This window comes from Nannobrachium achirus, assembly GCF_963921795.1.
Source record: "Nannobrachium achirus genome assembly, chromosome: 22".
NCBI lineage: Eukaryota > Metazoa > Chordata > Actinopteri > Myctophiformes > Myctophidae > Nannobrachium > Nannobrachium achirus.
In genome coordinates, this window is record NC_137829.1 from 29,527,445 (window position 1) to 29,552,569 (window position 25,125).

A 25,125-nucleotide genomic window follows, 5' to 3' on the forward strand; every position below is an offset into this window, starting at 1 on the left:
CATTCTGTTTTCCCATGTATTTCCTGGAGTTCCCCATGCGCACCAACCCCATTGAGATAAACAGACAGTGATCAGATAAAAAGGCTTCTTATTAAAGAAAACTGAGGATACAGGTAATTATAGAAAGCCGTACTGTATTTAGACAGGTGTGAGATTTTATTAAGCACTTTGTTTGTGAAATCTGAATGTTGGTGTAGTTGTAGGGGGCTAAATAAGTCGTTCTGCCCGAACCAATATAAACACGGGAACATGGCGATCGGGGCTTGGTCTCTACGACCATGCGTGAGCTATGATGGGCTTACGATGGGCTAACATCGCTTTGGGAAACCCGACCATTGTCTAATGAATAAATCCAGCAGTCAGGTTCCCAGCATGGACCCCACACTGCTAAGAATTAACTTCTGCAGACTCATCACACCCTGCAGAAGTTAATCCATAGCAGTGTTGAAGACCCCTGTTCTAGCAGCTACAAACGTCGGGGGCGTGGCTTTGTATTTTCATGTCGCGGGCTTCCTCTGACAATGAGCCCGTATGGCAGCTTTGCAGCTGCCTGTGTCGAGGTCTCCCGTGGTCGGCCGGTAGTCGCGGAGCTGCTCCAGGAAGCCGGGGTTGGGGCAGGAGGTGGGGCGGGCCTTCTTGACCAATGAGAAGGCGGAGTCAAACGCCTGGCCGTCACACGACATCAGGTAGCCAATCACCACGGCCGGCCCCCGAGACACGCCCGTGTTGCAGTGGACCAATACCACGCCTTTCTGGGGAGGAGAGGAGACGGTGGTTCCATGGACAGTCTGCTTTGTAAACAGCGATGGCCAAAATGCAAAACCTCCTATCTGAAAAATTCACTTTGTTGTGAAAATGAAAACGATTTTTTTTGTTCAACACCAAAACCTCCAACTATTTCTAGGTAAAAACCTCATCTGCATGTTGTAGTCGAAACAACACGCAGATAGGAGGTTTTTCACCTAGAAATAGTTAGGCTATTCTTTGTTAAATAACACCTTTTACTTAATTATGCTCCTTTTGAGATCAAGACATTCTACAGGTACTACAAGTTTTAGCATTAACATTGGGAATGGGCTTATTGTGTCTAAAAATACATATTTAGCCACTTGCATGGGGGCATGCATACAAATCAAAATTGTTAAAATCACTAAAACGATTGAAAGAAGTAAGTGAGAACATTTTCTTTTCTCTAATGACCTAAAATATGAACCCTTGTTGTAAAAAAACAAAGTTGTCCTTTAATAGCTGCTATAGTACTTGACCCATTTGTTTAATAGCTGCTATAGAACTTCACCCATGCATTTTCCCTATACTCTTTTTCTCTACTCACACTGTGTCTCACAGGAGGCTGTGGACACTTCAGAAACCCGCCTACCAGTGACATCATTGATTATTATTATTATTTTTCTTTTACAATTTGCATCGTGAGAGGAATGGCTTCCATTATAGCATGCGAATTTTCCAGTAATAGAAAGCCTGCAGTTTCTATTGGCTAAGACAAATACAGTACCATAATGAGTATTAGTGAAGACTAAGTAGCGTTTCCATAAATCTTTTTCGAAAATAGGAAGCGAATCATCAGAAAGTCGAAAAAAGAAAATGCACATTTTGCCTGTTTCCATCCACTGATAAAATGCGATTCTTGGGAGATGAAATAAGCAGTCGGTGGCGCTAATTCTTCCAGTCAAGTGAGACACATTATTGAACATGCACTCTAACCCAGGGCTCTTCAGCCTATAGATTTCATATATGAGAGAGAGAGAGAGAGAGAGAGAGAGAGAGAGAGAGAGAGAGAGGGAGAGAGAGAGAGAGAGAGAGAGAGAGAGAGAGAGAGAGAGAGAGAGAGAGAGAAGAAGAGACGCTACACTCCACTCCACATACTGTAGGCGGTAACAGGAAAAGCCGACCTAAAACAAAATCGACCCAAACTCGTTTCCCAACGGGTCTGTGGCCTTAAGCTAGATGCAGAATTAAAAAAAAAAAAACGAATCTTTGCCCTAGCTGGAACAAAATATTTTGCTATGGGGGTCCGTGGCCAAATACATATCATTATGGGGGTCCTTGACATGACAATGTTTGAGAAACAATGATAGCAACATAAGTTTTTTTTCAGGAAAACTGTTAGGATTTAGAAGACTTTTTAGAATGTGCCTATCAGTGGTTAAGGACCCCCAAAATGTGTTTTTGGCCGCGGACCCCCATCTCAAAATATTTTGTTCCACGGATGGACCCCTATCGCAAAATATTTTGTTCCAGGGACCCCCAGAAGCAAAGATTAGATTTCGGTCTATTCTGCATCTAGCTTAAGGCCACAGACCTGTTGGGAAACGAGTTTGGGTCGACTTTGTTTTAGGCGGCCGACTCCCAGCAGCCCTTCCCGCGAGTTCAATGCATTTTAATTCAAAACATATATATATTTTTTTTCTACAAATTTTTAAGCGTTTCCATAAAAAGATTTATGCGCAATGTGCAAAAAACGGCTTTATGGAAACACAACTCTAGTTACAAGAAGATAGGTTGAAAATGGGTGAAATGGTCCTTTACCTCCTGGAGCAGCAATACCACAATATAGGACATATTCATCTACAAGCTGTTATTATTGCTATTACTATTACTATTCTATTCTATTCTAGCCTGTTACCTAAGGAACTCATTAGACATTACTAATCATATCCAGAGTGCTTTTAAGTCATTGAGGCAATGCTAATTATAGCCATGAAGGCATTAATAATCAACCTGGCTAACTCATCCTCCGGTAATTCCTAGTCATTACGAGTTGACCACAGAATGTCCACCCAGAGACTGTAAGCTGAGACCTGTCTCTCTCTCTCTCTCTCTCACACACACACACACACACGCTCACTTACTCACTCAGTGTAGCACTGTAACCATAGACCCCAAAGCCTGCAAGGGTGTATAATATACCGTACTGTATGTGTATTTATGTGCGTGTGTGCATGCGTGTGTGCATGCGTGCGCGTGTGCGAGCGCGCGCGTGTGTGTGTGTGTGAGTGTGTGTGTGTGTGAGTGTGGTGTCATGTTAAGGTGAGCAGCCTGCCTTGCTAAAAGGTTGTATGACAGTGATATCTGATCTCCACATGCACATTAATAATACATGAACAAAACTCTGCATGTTTTATTAAACAGATGGAGAGGAGAGGAGAGGAGAGGAGAGGAGAGGAGAGGAGAGGAGAGGAGAGGAGAGGAGAGGATGACTCGACCGTCACCAGCCAGATTAATGTGACCGAAGGTCGCAGTTTAGTATGAGAAACGGAACCACACTAACAGAATCCCTTTTATGCCCATGTATGGAGATCCCTGATGTCATCAATATTAGGCCCATATCTATACAGGACTTCATATGGGAATGCCAGATGGCCAAGACATGGCTTTAACTCCTGCTTCTTAACTGTGCCGTATTAAGAAGCTCTGATGTTTCAGCGCAACCTCGCCCTTTAGGGTGAGGTCTGGTCAGCTCCCAGTGACCAACAGCAGAAGGCCGTAGTTATACTTTGCAGTATCTCAGGTCATGGATGAAGGCCTGATATTAACACTAGTTAGTTATACTTTGCAGTATCTCAGATCACGTCATAGACGGGCATGTGATTTACCTCATCATGGGCCTGTTTTATGAAGGCGTTGCAGTCGTTTATGTAGGAGGTGATGTCAACGTCCGGCTGATCCAAAATGCTGAGACTTCTGTAGATGAACAGGTCTGGAAATGCGTTCTCTACTCCATACGCAACGTTCAGAATATGTGACACCTGGATGGAAGAGGACAGAATTGGTTGTCATTGAGTCATTGCGTTTGTATGTTTTACATCTCTGTCGGGTCGAAAAATTGCATGTACAAAATCTTTACTCTTCAAGAAATTGTGAAAATATATAAATAATGTTCCAATGTAGTTACTATTTAGTCACATGCTCTTGTTAATACCTTTCATTGATTAAATATGAATGAAACCCATGTACAGACACACTTAACTACTTTCACTTCAGAATGGTGTGTTTCAAAACATTGCAACGTGTTATGAGCTTCTATGTTGGTTATTTTTGCTACTTTTGCACTTATATATGAATTAATAGACTCCATGTCCATGACTCTAGTTCCCTTTTCCAGAAGGTGGCATGTCACGTTTCCTGTTCGGACAGGAAACACATGTGAAAGTATCATGTCATGTTTCCTGTTCGAACAGGAAACACATGTGAAAGTGTCATGTCATGTTTCCTGTTCGGACAGGAAAACACATGTGAAAGTGTCATGTCACGTTTCCTGTTCGGACAGGAAACACATGTGAAAGTGTCATGTCACGTTTCCTGTTCAGACAGGAAACACATGTGAAAGTGTCATGTCATGTGTATCCAGTTCAAATGTGATGCTGAGCCAAACAAACCAAGTCAGCAGGAAACAGGGATGCCACCTTTTGGTAAAGGGAATTTCAGGTTCAACTCTACAGTGTTTACTGCTCTTTTCCTGAAAATGTCCTGTAAATGCAGTCACCAGTTTCTTTCCCTGTTTTTCTAATTTTTATGGACAACATAAGTGTGTGCGTGCGTGTTACAGTACCTTGTATTTACTAAGAGTTGCAAAGTCGTGAGCAGAATCCTGGGAACCTAGACACACACACACACACACACACACACACACACACACACACACACACACACACACACACACACACACACACACACACACACACACACACACACGCACTGTTAGTTAACCATAATATGTTACTTAGTTACAAAGTTACTTAGTTGGTTCCAGTCATGCATTGGTCCAGTCATGTGGGTAGTCGCCGCCCCAAATCTTTTTGGACCTGCATGTCACGCCTCTCACATGCACGCACAGACATACCCCCAAGTTCACACCTCCACACGCTTTAATGTCACAACAGGGTGTTTTAACAAAGCTTTAATGTCACAACAGGGTGTTTTAACAAAGCTTTAATGTCACAACAGGGTGTACATATATACATACATCAGCAATTCACCCCTGGTTGGTTCTGAGGACATGCCTGGTCAAAGGTCAACCATCTTCACCCCTATGTCAGCAAGTCAAAGGACATGATAAATGGTCCGACCACAGCTCAGCAGCCCCTTCTCATCAATAACCAAGCAGCTCAAAGAGTTTCAAATACCTGCCAGTGACACTGAACAACACACTTTGTGGGGCAGCAGTGCCTCTATAGAGAAACCGTCATTATTGAGCCATCTCGGTGATTGACGTCACCGAGAATGATGCTCCTATTGACTATAGAGCATCGCAGTTTAAGCTCACTCCTGTGTCGGAAGCGTTTCATAAAGTATTTATTTAAACGTCTTTTAAGCCTCTGACAAAGCCACCCCGCCGGCTTGTGAGGAATCATGACAATAAACACTATTTTTTGCATGCAACGATTAATTAGAAAGCTGAAAAAAAGGGCAGGGTACAACACTGTGTACATAATTGTTGTCAAAACTGCAGAAACTACACAAAGCATTGCGAACAGAGGCGTAATTTGACCAAAATCTAGGGTGTTGCAAGGAATGGAGTTTGTCCACGCGCTTGAACAATTTCGGGTTTTATCCGTTTTTTTATTTTTTATTTCAGTTTCGGGTGTTTATTCCCCACACAACAGTCTAGGAGATGCAGATACATGTATAGTTACTATTTGGCATGCAGTGAAGCAAACGTACAGTTTTTATATTATTTTTTTTATTATTAGAAACAATACTCCCATAGGCTTAGTTTGACATTTGCCCTTTCATTATTGGTATCACAGTTGCAGAAAGACATTTGGTACGAGAGATATGTGTTTAAGAAGTGCCAATAAGAATAAACCATTTGATAAGTTCTGCTATATTTCTAAATGGCTGCAAAACATTTTGTTTGATGCAGGACAATAATTATTTTAATAACAATAAGGGAATATCAGTGAATAGCCTAATAATACTTAAAATTTATATTTTTACATTTAAACCCCTTTTTTAATTATTATTTTTCAAACTTTTGAAAACATAAGGTATTTTCTTAACATCATTAATTTTCAAGCCTAATATGTGTAATATTTGAGTAGAGTTCGGATATTGCAGGTATGTACAGTCAGGTATATGCATAGCCAGACAACCAGGGAGAGTGACAAGAGAGAGAGAGCTGATCACTTAACATTCCAATCAATCAACTCAATTGTCACCACCTGGTCTCTGTGTGTGAAACCTAGACTCTAGTGAGCAGTTGTTTAATTCTTTAAAAAATCATAACTTTTGACAGGAATGGGCTAGAGACTTACTTTTTCTTTCTAAATGCTCAGAAATGCTAGGGTGTTGCCAAGGCAACACCCTGGAGGCCCAAATGACGCCCCTGATTGCGAATGACACTTATTCCCTAAAAATCCCCAAAAAACACCCCAGTTTAGTTATCCAGGCCAGCATATGGCCTGACATGTAATGATTTTCATCTCTGCGGACACTCTTATCGTCATCTTTAAAATAGTGCATCATATTTGTAATAAAGACTCTCGCTCACAGAGTTCTGCTGAAGTGCAATAATTGTCCGGGCAGACAGGGGGCAGTAGCTATTTCCAAGGTAACCGCAAGATACACAAAAGAAGAAGAAGCTCCACCAATCACAGACGTCGATTTCACCGGAAGTACATTTTTAGCAGTATGGGTAATGCAGTTCTTCTCCTTGCTTTATTGTCTCCACCAGCCGAAGGCTGAGTGGAGAGTATGTTTTCCCCTCCGTCCGTCCCGCAATATGATGTCATATTGCGTCATATTGCGTCATATTGCGTCATATTGGAGAGTATGTTTTCCCCTCCGTCCGTCCCGCAATATGATGTCATATTGCGTCATATTGCGTCATATTGCGTCATATTGCGTCGCTTGAGGATTGGTCGAGCTTCACATGACATTTTGGCTTTTGGCTTCAATGTTGTTTCCCCCTCTGTTTATACTCACAATTGAGTATAAACTACTTTTTCAGAACGAGATTAAGATAAGATCTAGAATAGATAAGATCACATCGGAATAAACTATCCCACTATAAACAAGATCTCCAGCCTTATCTTTCTCTAAGTAAGAGAAAAGAGCGCTGTAATCCAAGAAAGACCTGGAAGAAGCCGCTCCCGACCAAAGAAGCACCACAGGCTACCTCCCCCACAGAATCCAGCAGCCCCCTGGCGAGCCCTCAACCTTCTTAGCTTTCCCTGCCACAGAGCTCGCTGCCGGCCCCGCCAGCCACCGCCGCCGGTGTGCAGAGTCGAGCAAGGCATGGGTCGAGGAGTTGGAGAGGCTGAAGCAAGAGCAGCGGGAGTGGGAGAAGAAACTAGCGGCGGTGGACACCCTCAGCAGGGACGGATTCAGCATTATTCCAACTGCAGGGGTCAATGCCACGGCATTGACCCCTGCACCCCGGCATCCTTCTCTCGAATGTAATATGAACGTTTCTCCATTAGTTAATGGTAATTATCTTTGTACTGAATGTAATAAGGAGTATTATTATTTTAGAACAGCACTTTTACTTTCAGTTTTAATAAAGCAATCTGACATATGTTTATGGGTGACTTGCTTTGAGGACACAGCTCAAATCCTATTAGGTTGTACTACTGAATACATAATAGATTGTACTGAGACGTATCCAGATATAATTGACCTTATATTTCAAAGAGCATGTCAGACCTATATATTTAGTAATTTGGTCAAGAAAACCACATATAAGAATACAGAACATTTCACTACCACAGTCTTACATATCCAAAAACATGAAAGTCTATAATATTAATTATAGATTTAAATAAACTACACTTACAATTTATTTATTATGAACTCATAAAAAAGAAAGTATGTTTTGTATTTATTTTTATTCTATTTTATTTTCTTCTCCATATTCTATTTATATTTTATTTATTTTTCTTTCTCCATATTTGGTCACAATGATGTCACAATCAATGATGACATGTGGGAGGAACAGACAGCCTATAAAGGGACAGACAGATCTGGATCGTGAGTTACTTTTCATATGGTGTTTGTTGCCACCGATAAACACTATATACGAACATAACAACCTCAGAAGCTAACGCGATAGCAGCTTTACTAGCATCATGTCCAGAATAGACTACAGCGTGTGGGACCACATCGAGGTTTCGGACGACGAAGACGACACACATCCCAACATCGACACGGCCAGCCTTTTCAGATGGAGACACCAGGCGCGCGTGAAGCGAAGGGAAGAACTCCAGAAGACGGGTGAGGAGTTGCAGAAGGCACTCACCGAGTCCAAGCGTAAGCTGGCAGACGCACAGGAGCTCGCTGCCGGCCCCGCCAGCCGCCGCCACCGGGGTACAAAGTCAAGCAAGGCACGGGTCGAGGAATTGGAGAGGCTGAAGCAAGAGCATCAGGAGTGGGAGAAGAAACTAGCAGCGCACCAGCTGGAGGAGAAGATGACGCCGTGGAACGTGGACACTCTCAGCTGTGATGGATTCAGCAGGAGCATGATCAACGTCAACAAGACGGAAAATGGCAACATTGTGAATGGGTAGATCATGTTGAGATAGTCATTTTAAAAGTAGATCTCACGTCAACAAAGTGTGGGCACCCCTGATCTAGAACCTCTGCCCCACATTTTTCAAATCAGCCTCATGGTGGCGCTATAACAGGCCAATTTGTATGGCCTGGTGGAGACCTGTGCTCGGAAGAGCACTGCTTCTAGTTAAAACATGTTTTTACTAGAACTAGAGTGATTGCATACATACTCAGGGGTTCTACAGGAGCATATAGAACCATTTTACAACCACAAGCCTACTGGTAAGTGTTCATTGAATTGTTATTGGATGGCTGATAATGAAATCCCCTATGGGGTAAATGAATGGGCAGTTTACTTGCGACACCTCACTGCGATGCTCTATGTTGACCGTTTTTTGGCAACCACACTAACTAGAACTGCACTCTGTAACTTGTGTCTCACGCTCAAGCAGGCCACACATGGCCTACTTGAGCACAAGCAGAGTGCGCCACAAGGTGTGCGCTGCTGGCCTCATGTCCTTAATGTCTTCGCCCGTTAATGAAGAGCACTCTTATATACCAAACTCTGCTGACATCATCACCAGGAATGCTGGTCCCTCATTGGCTGTAGGGGGACACCCACACCCACACACACACACACACACACACACACACACACACACACACACACACACACACACACACATGTACATACATTCCCAGGCATTCCAGGGCTATGCTGCTCCTCATTGGCTAAGCTGCCTTTGTACAGTTGGCAATTTTTTGAGGAGAATAACCTTGGTCTATAAAGTTTTGGTGTAACATACTGATATAACAGACTGGTCTCCAGCCCACGTGTTGTTGTTATTTATGTCAGGTCGCACTTGTTGGTGGTGATGTCACCAAGAACACTGCTGCCATTGGCTAAAGGCCCTGCCTTTGTACTGTCGGTAATTTTTTTGAGAGGAATAAACTTGACCTATAAAGTTTTGGTATAACATACTGGTCTCGCCTTTCAGCGCGCCCACAATAATAATATAATAATAATTATAATAATATAGTTTATCTAGAATAAGGTTTATCTAAAAAAAAAAAGTTTCCCCAGGACGACAGTGAATAATAATAATAATAATTGTGAATTGGTACATTCTGCATAATAATTTTGGTACTTATGGTACTTTTATCTTTGTTACTTTAAAGCTATAATGTGTAACTTTTTCAATTAAACAAATCTTAAATTTGATTTAACTATTAAATCGCTAAAGTTTTAGAAGACCCACTCCGTGAATTTCAGCCCCTAAAGCCTTCTGCAAATATGTTATCATATGATCCTGGCCGGGGACCGGATTTCGGAGCAAAATTACGTCATCTGCCTCCTTCCGTATACGTTGTCTCCCAGATCATACACTACCGGCAAATCACAGTGCATCTTGCCGTCTTCTCAGGAAGTAGCTTGCTACAACCGATACTCCCGAACGCCTGGTCGTAGAGGGACGCGAGACCCCCTCTACGGATGCGTCTCTAAGTATATTTTTTAAAAACCAATACTTTAATACTTTTACTGAAGTAAAAGAAGACCGCAATGTCTCTTCCTATTGTTGCACCAGACGCATCATTCATCCTGTCCTGTACCCTTCCACCTGCACCCATAACATGTTCTCTGTTACCAACCGGGCCAAACAAACTCCCATGCATGCAAAGCCAACACTGCTGCCTGCCAGGAAAATGGATCTGTCTGCCCCCAGCCTCTCACAACTAAACTATAAAGCCATTGCACAAATTGCTCAATCTCAACTCACCCCCACTCCATCACCACCTTAACCTTATGCCCCGCTCCGCTGGTACACCTCTCTCTCTCTCTCTCTCTCTCTCTCTCTCTCTCTCTCGCTCTCTCTCTCTCTCTCTCTCTCTCTCTCTCTCTCTCTCTCCTCTTGCTCCCTATCTTTCCATCCAGGTTTCAAAGGACATTTGTAAAGGATATGGTCATTCAGTCATTCATTCAAGTCTTCTATGGCATTGTGAGCTTGTCCATCTGCCAATTGCTGCCTTACCAACACAATAAGGGGCTGGGATGTAATGGGTTAAACTTGTTGCAACATGCTGTGGATAATAAGGGACAGGTCGTTTTTTTAAAAAGGGTACCCCTGGAGAAAATGTATGTGCCCTGATATAAAATGCCATGACCCTCCCCATGACTGTAAAAAAATCAATGACCCTCCACAAGAGATAAAAGAAAAAAGATGAACCAATCTTGATCACAATATGTTGTGCTACGATATATTTTTATATTAAAATGTGACGATAAGTATATTCTTTAATACAAGAGAACATAGACCCATTTTGTTATTATTTGAATTAAATTAAATATTGGTCCTCAATAACGCTCATTAAATGACACCATTTCCGTCTACTCACTCTGTGAGTAGCCTACCACTAATTACTAATTATTAGTAATCATCGGTAGGCATGTTTGGTCATTTCAGATACATTTTTAGTTTTTTTCTCAAATCAATGCAAGAACAACGGCTTAAATTTCAGCATGCTGACTTTCCAGGAAGAGAAATGTTAGTTTTCTATTAAGTATGCTAGTATGTATGTTCTCATGTGGTTAAGTATGTTAGTATGTATAGTGTTCTCATGTTGTTAAGTACTGTATTAGTATGTATGTATGTTCTCATGTTGTTAAGTATGTTAGTAACTTAGTATGTACAGCATGTATGTTCTCATGTTAAGTATGTTAGTATGTACATATGTTCTCATGTTGTTAAGTATGTTAGTATGTACAGTATGTATGTTCTCATGTTAAGTATGTTAGTATGTACAATACATATGTTCTCATGTTGTCAAGTATGTTAGTAACTTAGTATGTACAGCATGTATGTTCTCATGTTAAGTATGTTAGTATGTACATATGTTCTCATGTTGTTAAGTATGTTAGTATGTACAGTATGTATGTTCTCATGTTAAGTATGTTAGTATGTACAATACATATGTTCTCATGTTGTCAAGTATGTTATGTATGTTCTCACGTTGTTAAGCTCCATCTTTAATGCCTTCTTAAATGTCTGTTTAAATACGCCAGAATTTATTTCAGGCCGCACTTGTTGTCAGTGAAGTCACCAAGACTCCTGTTCCCTCATTGGCTATTGGTGATTATGACGTCATCACCCCCTTAATGATGTCTTTTTCAAGGGTTTTCCCATTGGATGACGTAAGCGCAGACAGACACAAACACACAGACACACGGATGTAGATTTGCCTAATTTAAGTGGGTTCCAGACGATACGCGGTCACCGCCTCCTAGTAATTCATTTTCAATGAGAGGCGGGCGGCTATTTCGGCCGTGCAGCGAAGTTTAGAGGCGGAGAGGCGAGCGGGCGCAGTCCCGTGAAAATCCCCGCGAGCGTGTTTGTGCATGCGCACGCGGGCGGTGAGAGATGGATTGTGTTCATCTTTGTGAAATACCGCGCAGCGTTTACTCGCTGAGCGAGTGTGTTTGTGTCTCACTGCGGCGCGGCTACCGCTGATCCTAGCGGCAGCCCCCACGGCAACCGCGCCTTGTTTGAAGGGCACTTTATAGTTAGATAAGGCTTTACCAACCACTGTGTGGTTAAGAGCAGGGGTGTAGTGAGGGGGACGGGACACAGGAGAACTGCGTGGCCTCACTTCTAAAACTAGGATTTGGGTTTTGGTCAATTGATTTAGTTTGTTTTCGTATTACATTGACCCAAAGCTGTCATCGCAACCTGCAGCGGACAAGGCCAGACAGATCCCGTTCACCGATTGGTTTTGATATCGCCCTGACAACCAACAACACTCTGCTCCATAGACTTATAAAGGTAGACGCCTCCTCCGACAGGGGGCTTTGGTCAAAGAGGACTGGCAAGCTTCCTGAATTCTGAAGGACGCTTCCTTGGGCGTGACAGAATGGGACTCTCGGTAGGCCAATCAGATGAGGGACTGGCGCTGGACTGGCAGGGGGCAGGGGGCAGTGTGCCTTCCACAAATCCACAACGTTCCACAGTTCATTCTGTCTTACCGTTGGTAGAGTTGCTGCTTAATTCCAAACATTAATTGCATTTATACATAGTAACACCAGTAAGACTCCCTAATCGGGAGATATAAGCGACCGTAGGTCACTTATCTCCACAAATAGGGCAAAAATGTGTTTTGCCAAAATCTTCCTGATCCATGTTGATGACATGAGTGTAGACATACTGTGTAGTGATTTTCGTGATTTTAGGGCAAAATCTGTAGGAGCAGTGTCCAAAAATGTGTTTTTAAAAATCGGCCTGGAGGTGGTGCTATATGGGAGAGATTCATGTTGATGGGATGAGTGTAGACATACTGTGTACCGATTTGCGTGATTTTAGGGCAAAAATTGTAGGAGCAGTGTCCAAAAATGTGTTTTGCAAGAATCGGCCTCATGGTGGCGCTAGAAGAGGGCCATGTGAGAAATGAGGGGTGGGGTCTCCGCGCCGGCAAGGCGGACGACTAGGTACCGGCCCCGGCTGTCCCGGTCGCTCCTAGCCGGAGTTACGGCATTTTATGTGAGCTGCAGTGTAGGGGGTCCTCCACTGGGGGCGCCACCACTTTTGCATCCGTTCTGGAGCACCAGGAGTGGGTGGTCCCCGGGAATTCCCCGTGAGCAGCCCCGTTGGGGTGGTCATTTGCTCAGTTTAGCACATTTGGTCATTTTTTACATCTGGGGGTCCCCCAGGGACCTGGGGATCCCTGGAGCTCCGGGGGTCCATTTGGCATGGATCGGGGCAACGGTTGCGGAGATATGAGCAGGGCAAGAGTGTGACGTGTGAGGTGTGACAGACAGACTGACTGACGGACTTACACTTTGTGCAGGGTTTGATAGTAAATGCGACCTACGGTCGCAACAAGTTAACCACAGAAAATGTTTTCTTATTGTCTGCCTGATTTTATAATGTGTGCCACTGTTTGCGTGTCCATGTGTGTTGCGCACACGCACGTGAATGCGCGTCCGCGTGGATGCGCGCGCATGTGTGCACCCACGTGCATTATGATGAGGCGTCCCTCCACTTCTAAAAGTAGCACTACAACACTGGTTAAGACTAAGAGTTAGTTGGGTCACTTACCTAGTAGTAAATAAGGCTTCACAAGTCCAACTTGGAGGTCCCAGGAGGTGTCAGGGACGTACCCCGGACCCAGAGGTCCCTCAGAGGAGGCGGGGTCTTCTACCACCATCATCTTAGTACCCTTCCAGGTCTCTATGATTCGCCGGCCACTCAGTGATGTCACTCTGGTGCACTGCTTCCTCAGGCGGCTCCGCGAGAAACTCTGGATCTCCTCAGTTAGGAACTGCATCTGATAATAATAACGATACGATATGATACAATGCTATGCCATGCCATGCCATGCATGCCATGCCATGCCATGCCATGCCATGCCATGCCATGCCAGCAAACTTTGAATCCCTATCTGAGTGAATCAGATTTGGATTCTGAGTAGTTCAAAGCATCAACATCATCAGGTCAGGAAATCAAATCCAAGCTTTTTAAAGGGGCCCCATCAGGAATTTCACTCTGCACGCTTCAAGTTCACTCCCATGTCCGCGTCCCACACAGACCACGTATACACATGCACACATGCACGCACGCACACACCACCAAGCCCAGCAGCATTTTGGTTCACTGTGTGGAACCATTATTACCATTTATTTTGTATAGTAAGCTTGCAGCCTACATGGGTGACACCACACCAGTCATTGTCACGAATGGAATATATTAATTTAACCCAATATCGGTGACGGCGCAGTGCGCGTTTGAGTGGTTACTGAGAGGTACTGACAAGGAGGCAGTCATAATCTGAAGGTTTGGAGCGTCGGGTTTTATCCTTAATACATAACTCCATATTGGACACACTTGTATCAGTTGGATACCTCACGGTCCACGAAAAGAAGCAGAGCCACGCCGCGCCGCTTCCGACTCCTCAAAAGTCTCGCATAAGTGGTCGTATCCTAAACTATAAGCTTCTTCTGAGCCAGATCGGCAATTTTATCTGAATGACTGTTAAAGCACTTGTGTTAGATTGGTTCCATATCGCTAGATTTTAATTGCTTGTCATTGTAACTTGGAAATAAAATCGGCATGAATGTCCATGATAGCCTATATGCTTTTATAAAATGTTATATTTTCACAGGGATTATTTATTAGTGTGTTTAATATACATTTTGGAGTGGATACATGAGTCAGATAGTTAGACAATGCTGCCCCGCATGTCTACAATGGAATAAGAGGTGTAAGATGAATCCTACAACTTGACTTGAGATTTGATCCTACCCTACGCCAACGCCAAAGTCACGTTGAAATGATAAATGCCGACACATGCCTAAATTTCGGTGTACGCCAAATTTTTATCTAGACCACGTTGATAAATGAGGGCCATAGAAGAAGAAGAAGTCTACACAATTAGAGAATGTAGAATAATTGACGTGATAATTGACGCGTTATCTCTCCTATCATATCCAACGATAACAAACTATTCCATTAGTTCTGGGACATGGCAAACCAGAGCCACCTTACTGGCAGGCTGTGGGTGTGTACTGGTGGTGACGAGTTAACCACTTAAACCCATACATGTGCAACTGGCGGCCCGGGGGCCACATGCGGCCCCCATCTTCACTTAATGCGGCCCGCAGGTTAATATAGGAATACTGATATATTTTTTATTTCAGGTGTTACAATTCCAAACATGACCCGCTTTACTTCCTTCAGTCTATATTAGTAGCTTAATGACTAGTATAGTAGTAGTATATAGTATTTGTATTTAAGTTCGTAAAGTTAACATGAGTATAACTAAATGCATTTGAAATTGAATAAAAATGTTACATTTCAGGATTCCAATTAAATGTAACAAAAAATAATTCAGCATTCCAATTCAAAAGAAGCAAAAATAGCCGATCTACAAGCTCAAAATGTGTTTTGAGCTTGTAGATCGGCTATTTTTTGCTTCTTTTGTATGAAGTAGGACATATAGCCATATGCAAGGTGGCCCTCTGGAATGAAGGTGGAAGTATAGTGGCCCTCACCATCATCAAAGTTGCCCACCCCTGCCCTATATGGTTTATACCGGAGTCCCTCAGGGCTCTGTACTAGTGTATTTTCTGTTTTCTGTTATTGTGAGGAAAGCTTGTCGATCTTCTATTTTCTGAGTAAGCTTTCCCGACGGGTGCTGGGGTTTAAGTGGTTAAAGTGATACTGATATTTGTCAATGTGTGTTGTAGGAACTCGGTTTCCCAAAGGGTTTCCGGTTCCCAGTGTTGGGGAAGTTAAAGTTACATGTAACTGAGTTACGTAAGTTACATTTTGCTGTAACTTGCTGGTAACTGAGTTACGTTCATATTTCTGTAACTCGTCAAGTAACTAAGATACATTTTGGGTCATTTTTTTATATATATATATATATATATATATTTTTTTTACTTTATTTTAGGAACACAGATGTTTACTAAAGAAAATGGCAACCTTTTTGAAATAAAACATAAAACTCAGTTGAGAGGCATATTTCTGCTTTTTTTTTAGGATTTTTGTAGGATATTATATTTTGTTTCACCAAATGTACATTCTCAATTTAACGCTGAAAAGCTTGAAGTAACTCAGTTACTTTTTCTACGCTTTCAAAGTAACTTCCCCAACACTGCCAGTTCCATTCCGGTCGTTGCACAATGCTGCGTTTTTTCGGCCGAATATAGGAGCGAATTTCGGAGCACGTAAATGAAGAAATCAACCTCACGTTATGTCAATCACGTTTGCACACTGCCGCCCGTTTCGTATTCATTTTCAGACCACTGGGTCCCTTGCTCTCTCCCTCTCTCTCCTTGTCCTGAAAACCGCATTTCGCAATGAAAAAACGCAGCAGTGTGAACCAGCTTTAGTGTCGAAGAGTCCTTGAGCAAGACTCCGAACCCCTAGTTGAACAGCTAATTATTTGTATTTAATGAATGAATGCATTTTATTATTTCACTATAGACATCAATGTAAATATCCGATCTACAAGCCCAAAATGGGCATTAATGGTAATGCGTTGTGAGCTTGTAGATCGGCTATTTTCAAACAAAGTTTAAAACAGGGTTAAAGTGGTAAAACTGTTCCTCGTTTTACTGTGTTCCCCCTGGAACTTCCTAAAGGACCCCTGGGGGTCCCCAAACCACACTGCTCTAAAGATATGATACGAATATTTTGGTGATGTAGAATTGAAGAAACTTAAAGAATACATTCTTAAAAGGGTCTAAAAATAAATGTCTTCGTAAGAATGTTCATAAGTAAGTTGGTGAATCGGGCCCAATCTCTGTAAAGCGCCTTGGATAATAAAAGCAACATTTACTATTTATTTCTTTATTACTGTTAGTTCATTTGGCTGATCGCCACAATAGACCATATTAAGTTAATGAAATGCCACCCTGTTTCCTCAATGCAAAATGCCAACATGGCCGCCGTGTGAATATGGTCTATTATGTCACTATACTCACTTGGGAATAACATTGCAGGACCACTCAAATGGCATGCAAATAAAGGCCTCTCCATACTTTGACCGAAACCGCCGTTTTCGGTCAAAAGGTCCTTTTCTACCATAAAATGATATCCCTCGGGACTTCTGAAAAGCATTGGATCGAACGAGTTCGGAAATTTGCACGTCGGAAAACACAACTCACCGAACATTTCGGTCGAAGTATGGAGAGGCCTTTAGGCTGAGCCTTTCAGATTCTTTTTATTATTTTAGTGCGCCTGAAGCGTGTCCTGGACAGGAGTCTCCAGATGTAAAAACAGATGATGATGATCATTATTATTATTATTATTATTATTACCCTATTACTTTGATTTTAAGCAAGTGCTGAGTACTTGGGAAACATGAATCATCCATAACCACATGAAACCTAACCTCTATATTCTGGGCACTAGGGGAAAAATCACCCCATGTTCCATAGCAAGCTGTTCCAACCTGAAAGTGGATGGAACATCTCTATGCTATACTGTCTGCCTCTCTTGTGCTGTTCGTCATACACTGTATCCACTACCAGTGGTTGCAAAACGTTTTAGAAATTAGATGTTTGTCTGGGACCCAAACTAGTGAAAATAGCAGATCAACATCGTCACAACGCGTCACTTCGCGCCACGTTGTGAGTTTGTAGATTGGCTATTATCACTATTTCTTAAACATTCTTTTTTGAATTCATGGGATATATATTTTTATATATTATTTTTTTTATATTATTCTTTTGAAAATATTTCCATTTTTTTTTAAATGTTTTTAAATAATACAATACAATTTACAATTCAGGCATTTAACAGATATCCTCTTAAAGGCGTAGTTCACACCCAAAATGACTTTTTTGTTTCTATTGATTACTCACACCATGGTGACTTGAGTTCAATAATATTTATTTTTGTATTTGTCACATTCCTAAGACAAAAACTTGATTATAGTAAATGTACCACCATTGATTCTGGATGGGGATCCGGATGCATGTGGGTCTCCATCCGGAATCAATGGGGGTACATTTATTGTAATCAAATTATTGTCTCCATGGTGTGAGTAATCAATAGAAAAAAAGTCATTCTGGGGGTGAACTACTCCTTTAATCCAAAGCAATTTACATACTATAAATTGCTTTGGATTAAAGGAGTACATATAGAGACAGTGATATCACACAAAACAAAAGTACACTATGCAGCAGCCAGGTCAACTAACGGACGAGGTGACATGCTATCTAAATGACATGCTATCTAAATAGGGATTAAAAGGTGTTGAGCTCTTGGTCCATGTTGATGGACCATTAAGAACAGCACTTTCCTGGTCATGGACCAGTGAGGACGGAGCTGACATCTAATCTGCTGGTAGAAGGCCAGTCAGTATAGTCTAATAATAGACCAGTGACAACAGTCAAGTGTCTAATCCAGGGTTTCTTAAAGTGGGTGCCTTGGCACCCATTAGCTGCTGTGATGCAAGCCCAGGCGTGCTGCAGAATACTATGATAATATGTGGAAGTTATCAATATCACTTCAGTTTAACCCATTTAGACCGGGAAAGCATTATTATGCAATATGTTATGCCTTTACTATTGAAAAATAGCAGATATACGTGCGGCAACGAGTGCCGCGCTCTGAGCTTGTATAGATCTGCTTTTTTTGATTTTTTTTAAAAATGTGTGCCTTTGAATATTTTTGACACAATTCTATATGTCTATGTCTTCTAAATCCTTTATAGGTATGTTTCTATGTCAGTGGTGCTCAAATGTTTTCATGTCAAGGCCCCCCAAATGATATATTTTTGGCCACGGACCCCCATCTCAAAATATTTAGTCCCAGGGACCCCAGAAGCTACATTTTAGTTACAAATGTTGCTTTAAAAATACATATTGAAAGATTTGCACAAATTTTCACGACTTTTCAAAAATAGCAGATCTACAAGCTCAAAGTGCGGCATTCAGTGCCACGCTGTGAGCTTGTAGATCTGCTATTTTTCAATAGTTAAAGCATCACTTCAGTTTAACCAGGAGTAGACCCTTTATGTATACTTGGTAAAAAACAGACCTTAAATCGCACAGTGCTGCACATTCTTTTTCCATCTACAGATCATTCCTATTGGCACCAAAAACATTCCTTGGGCTACAAATGGCCCCAGAAAACGCCCCCAAAACTGATGAAACTGATGAAAAGTGATGACTCATCACTTTTCATCACTAAACCATCGTTTTCTGGGGCCATTTGTAGCCCAAGGAATGTTTTTTGTGCAAAACAAATGCTTGCAATGGATTCAGCATCATGACAAACCCCTAGTTATAGACCCCTCACATCCTACTTAAATACCCAGAAAAAGAATGTTTTCTGGGTATGTTCCTCCTGTATAGAAAGTCTATGGGAGACAAACTCTAGCGGCTGATAACATCACTTAAGCTGGGTCTCAGAAAGGGTTATCATACCAAAATGTAAACTAGAGACATGTAGGAAGTCAAAAATTTAAAAAATGTACGGTCACCTTGGGTGGTACCAATTTGTGAAGATATCAGAATTGGCCCCAGGCCTACACCAAGTTTCAAGACGGTACCATGCTGTTAACTGGAGTTATGGCTGTGTAAAGCCCAGCCAATAGGAATACAGAGGGGGGTGTGGCTTAATCGATTACAGCTCGTCCCTATTGGCCGGAAAAATTCCAAAGAGCGTGTGAGTGTTTTAAAGTTTAAATCATGTTGCTAGGCAAAAGTATGGCAAAGTTATGTGGCGCCAAAGTTTTTTTCGGAGTCCCCCATTCAAAGTAAATGGGGTTTTTCGCGAATTACTTTGCCATGGTAACGCGGATCGGAAAGATCTGCGTTAAGCCCATATCTAACAGGACTTCATATGGGAATACCCATATATGGAGATGGTATTGTTACTTAGGTCATGCATCCAAGGGTTAAGAAAAAAAAAGAAAAAAAAAGAAAAAACGTTGCTCAATAATAGAAGGACTATCAGACCAACTGAAGAATGACCAGACAAACAGACAGACAGACAGACAGACAGACAGACAGACAGACAGACAGACAGACAGACAGACAGACAGACAGACAGACAGTTTTCTGAAAAACAATATTATTCAAAAATTATCCTACAAAAACAAATATGTTGCTAAATACATGTGTTCCCGGCCCAAGGTACCAACAAGTAGGAATGCTCTGTTACAAGTAAAAGTATACTCTGTTACAAGTAAAAGTACTCTGTTACAAGTAAAAGGCCTGCATTAAAATGTTACTTGAGTAAAAGTATACAAAAGTATTGGAATCACAATATAGTTAAAGTAAGAGTAGTCATTATGCAGAATTATGTCACACATTACCCCCAAACATTTCGAAAACAGCCAATCTACAAGCACAGAACACATCGCAGTGCAACTTGCAGATCAGCTATTTTATTTTATACCTGAAGTATAAAATATAAATACTGTACTTTATAGCTGTAGTATATAATAGGGATTAAGTCTTTAATGCATGTTATGCAATAATACTAATTAACTTGTAACTACTTGTTGTGAACACAATGTTTGCCTCTGAGACGTCGTGGCTATTTTGTTATTTTTGTTTGACAACATCGTATGTCGAAGTAAGGCATTTAATCTACAAAAATAAAAACACTATAAAAGTTGAAATGCAGAGATACAAGGTTTCTGCTAGGGGTGGGTGATATGGTGATAAATATCGTTGAGACGATACAATGTCTCCACAATACAATGTCTCCACGATACGCCTTTTCAGAGATATCGTGATACAATGAGGGAGCCTTATACAAAATCCTGTTGAATTGTTAATACAGAGATTCATTGCAGAATTAATTTAAACTTGCATTTGGGTCTAAATCAGTAGTTCTCAAACTTTACAATGTCAAGGACTCCCCTTAACTCTGACAGTATATAAATGAAACCAGTAAGGGTCCATTTAGTTTCATTCGTATACTGTCAGAGTTACAGGGAGATCAAGGATCAATTTAGACCTCCCAAAAGGAACCCAGAGAGTCCCTGGACCCCACTTTGAGGACCACTGGTCTAAATGGTCTGTTACTCCTTTTTCTTTTAGTTTTTCTTACCTTGTCCTGTAGGTGGTTCTACTGTTAAGTAACTTGTAAAATAACCATAAAAAATCTACGTGAATCTTGATAAGATCGTTCATCGTGATACAGCTTGGAAAAATATCGTGATATGGTATTTTTCCATATCGCCCACCCCTAGTTTCTGTCCAAAAAGCAATACAAAGTGTACTTACGGTTCACAGTATTCAGTGTTCACTCTACTGAGACATGCCTCTGATGCACTTCATTTAGACTTTCCTTTCCTTGGCGTGAGTCGGTGTGATGCGTATCGTCCTGCTGTGTGCTTTGGGTTTGTCCCCAGAGCATGTGACAGTGACAGTGGCAGGCCCGCACTGAGCTGTGTGTCCTAGTTTAGGTACCTCTAGTGGGGGTTATACCTGTGACTGGTGACAAACGACACCTCCCACCCCATCTGTCTCTCTCTCTCTCTCTCTCTCTGTCACCTGAGAGACGGTCAAGCTGTCTAGGGTGTATTTTCTACAGCACTGTTTTTCAACCTTCTTCATTTCAGGGGAACCCCAGTTTGATAGAAACCTTATCTCCATATTTTAACTTTTAGTCAGGGAATTTTAGCAGAATACCTGTCAAAGCTGGGAATAAATTTGTCACCAAACGATTTCTTCACCAATTTGTTCGTAAAGGTGTCTAGTAACATATCTAACTAGAAGCAGTGCTCTTCCGAGCACAGGTCTCCACCAGGCCGTGCGTCCTGGTGGTGCTACTGCTAAGTATAATAGGCCAATGTAAAAAGGGTGGCATATGTTCTTCACCTTAGATCTTTCATGGCAATCGGACGCTGCATGCATGATTTGAAAAAAATGTGTTTTACTAAAGTCTACCTGCTGGTGGCGCTATAACAGGCCAATGTGAAAAAGGTAGCATTTGTTCCTTGACCTAGTGGGAATATGTGTGGCAAATTTCATGGTAATCTCAAGCTGCGTTGATGATTTGAGGCATTTTGTTCAAAAACGGAGCAATCCTGCAAAATTTGGAAGCCAATATTATTCAAACAGGAAGGAATATGAAATATCAGACGGATCGGACTTGATCACATGACTATAGAGATACTGTGTACCGATTTGCGTGATTTTTGGATAAAATCTCAAGGAGTAATATCCAAAAATGTGTTTTACATAAGTCGGCCCAAAGGTGGCGCTATAAAAGGCTGATGTGAAAAATGCAGGGCAAAGGTTTATCCTTAGCCTCTAGGGAATGCGCTTACAAAGTTTGAAACTGATAGATGGAGTTATAGGTAAAACCACAAATCGGCCTGTTATAGCGCCACCATGAGGCTGATTTCAAAAATTTTAAGTGGCATTTCTTCTTCGACCTAGTGGGAACATGTGTGCGCGATTTCATGATAATTGCACTTTGCGTTTGGGATTTGAGGCATTTTGTTCCAAACGGCTCAATCCTACAAACTTTGGTAGCCAATCTTAGCCAATCAGGATGGAATATGAAAAATCGGACAGATCCGTGTCGATCACATGACTGTCGAGATACTGCCTACCGATTTGTAGGATTTTTGGACAAAATCTGTAAGAGTAGTGCACAGAAATGTGTCTTGCGAACATCGGCCACTAGGTGGCGCTAGAAAAAGCCCATTTGAAAAATTTAGGGCAGAGGTTCTAGATTGGCATTCAGGGAATGTGTGTGCTCACTTTGGCAGCGACCGGGCCAACGGCGACTGAGATTAGCTGCACACAAACTGTGAGGACGGACGCACGGACGGACGGACACACGGACGGACGGACACACGGACGGACGGAGGGGAAAACATACTCTCCCCCATGCCTTCGGCTGGTGGAGACAACAAAGATTGAAATTCAACATCCCTAGGAGAATCTTTGACAGCTAGGGTAATTCTGGGTCTCATTCACTTACTGTACAGTGTACACTATACTATAAGGGAAAAAATTACTCCCAAAGAATATGCTTTAAATGGGATGTGAGGGGTCTAACTAGGTGTTTTTAATTATTCTGAATCCATTGCAAGCATTTGTTTTTCACAAAAAACATCCATTGTGCCAAAAACACCCCCAAAGAACGATGGTTTAGTGACAAGTCATCACTTTTCACAGTTGTATGGGGTCCATTGTTGGCCAAAGGAATGTTTTTCGTGCAAAACAAATGCTTGCAATGGATTCAGAATAATTAGAAACACCTAGTTAGACCCCTCACATCCCACTTAAAGCATATTCTTTGGGAGTAATTTTTTCCCTTATAGTATAGTGTATAGTAAGTCAATGAGACTCATTACCCTAGATGTCAAAGATTCTCCTAGGGATGTTGAATTTCAATCTTTGTTAGTACTAGACACCTTTATGAACACATTGGCGAAGAAATCGTTTGGTAACAAATTTATTCCCAGGGGACGACTAGAAAGATGTGTGGTTGCCTTGAGGCGGGTCAAATTTTACTCCACTACATTTATTTGAAAACTTTAGTTACTAGTTACTTTATAGGTTTAAATTATAATATTATAAAACATGCATTAAGCACTTTAGCCCTATTTTATTCCTAGGCTATTTTCAAACATTTTGTACTTTTGATACTTTAAGTACATTTTGATGCCAATACTTTCATACTTTTACTCAAGTACATTTTGATTTCCAATAAATTAATTATTTACTCAAACTTTTCCGAGTCTCATCACTTTCCTTGTTGTTGGGTAAAAATGGCCGAACATATCACGTGACATTGATCGCCATTGCTATTCGTCATACTAGGCCGTTTTTGTATGCGGAAGTATTCCTACGTTCTGTAGTTCTGAAGGCGGAGAGCAGCATTCCGACGAGGAAATGCGAGTCTCTGAGAAGTTTGAGTAAACATTCATTTATTGGAAACATATGGACTAACACATGCCGACGAGTGGACGGGACGGTATAAGAGTGTTTCGACAAGGCAGTGAGCACCTTATATATTGATTTGTACGTTTTGAGCCGAAAATGGACGTTAGGGCTCAACCAGCAAGAGCGTTCTGACTCCCCTTTATAACTCTTGTAGAGAGTAAACGTCCCAATATAAGGGAAGTACCGTAACTAGGTACATCTACTTAAGTACTCTACTTAAGTACACTTTTGAGGTTTGTACTTTACTTGAGTATTTTTAATTATTTCCAATACTTTTACTTCTACTGCATTACATCTCGGATCCAAATATTGTACTTTTACTCCACTACAATTATTTGAAAACTTTAGTAATAGTTATTACAGATATCAATTGTAATATGATAAAACTATTGGTACTTCAACTATATTTTGAAGCCAATATTTTTGTACTGTTACTCAAGTAACATTTGAACACAGAGTACTTCTACATTGCAGTATTGATACTTTTACTTAAGCAAAACATTTGAGTACTTTTTCCACCTCTGGTTAAAGGCACCCACGTGATACAGATGAAGTCATGGCCTCATGCTACAATAAAGAGACAATCGGAAACACCTGCCAATCAATTAACCATGACACTGCTCTCTGGGTCACACGGCCACACCAGTCTTAATTGAGTGACAGATCACAAAAAAAATGCTTTTTATAACAAGCTTACATTTTGGATAGTGAAAAGTTGGTCCCCACTTCAGAATTATGCCAATGGTGATGTACAGTATAGGCTACAGGTAAAAAAAAAACTGACTTATTTGGGATGCTACTTTAAGGCAGGGTGTTTAACTGTACTTGTACTGTACTACATTTTTTTTTATTGTATTGACTATACTTGTACTGTTCTCCATTTTTGTCTAATAAAATACTCAATCAATCAAAGGTGGATTGGACAACTCGCTGAGGAGAACAATGAATGATTGGTCAACTCGCTGAGGAGAACAATGAATGAGGACAGACAGAATAGTAAGATTTAACTCCAGATCAGTGGTGTAAAGTAACTAAGTACATTTACTCAAGTACTGTAAGTAATAATTTTAGGTACTACTACTACTACTACTACTACTACTACTACTAATAATAATAATAATAATGTTTCGGACTGAGACATTTTTTAATAACTGTGCGCCACCAACAGATCATTTTATTGTCTGTCTAAAAAGTGG

General features: G+C 41.3%; 1 protein-coding gene across 1 annotated transcript; it reads right to left on the bottom strand.

The window, feature by feature from the left end:
- Nucleotides 1-497: 497 nt before the first annotated feature.
- dusp19a (dual specificity phosphatase 19a) lies at nt 498-13,824 on the bottom strand (the record flags this gene model as incomplete). Its single annotated transcript, XM_080752826.1, has 4 exons — nt 498-752; nt 3,615-3,767; nt 4,571-4,617; nt 13,596-13,824. 4 exons carry the CDS (start codon nt 13,822-13,824, stop codon nt 498-500), a joined length of 684 nt encoding a protein of 227 aa, XP_080608952.1.
- Nucleotides 13,825-25,125: the final 11,301 nt, after the last annotated feature.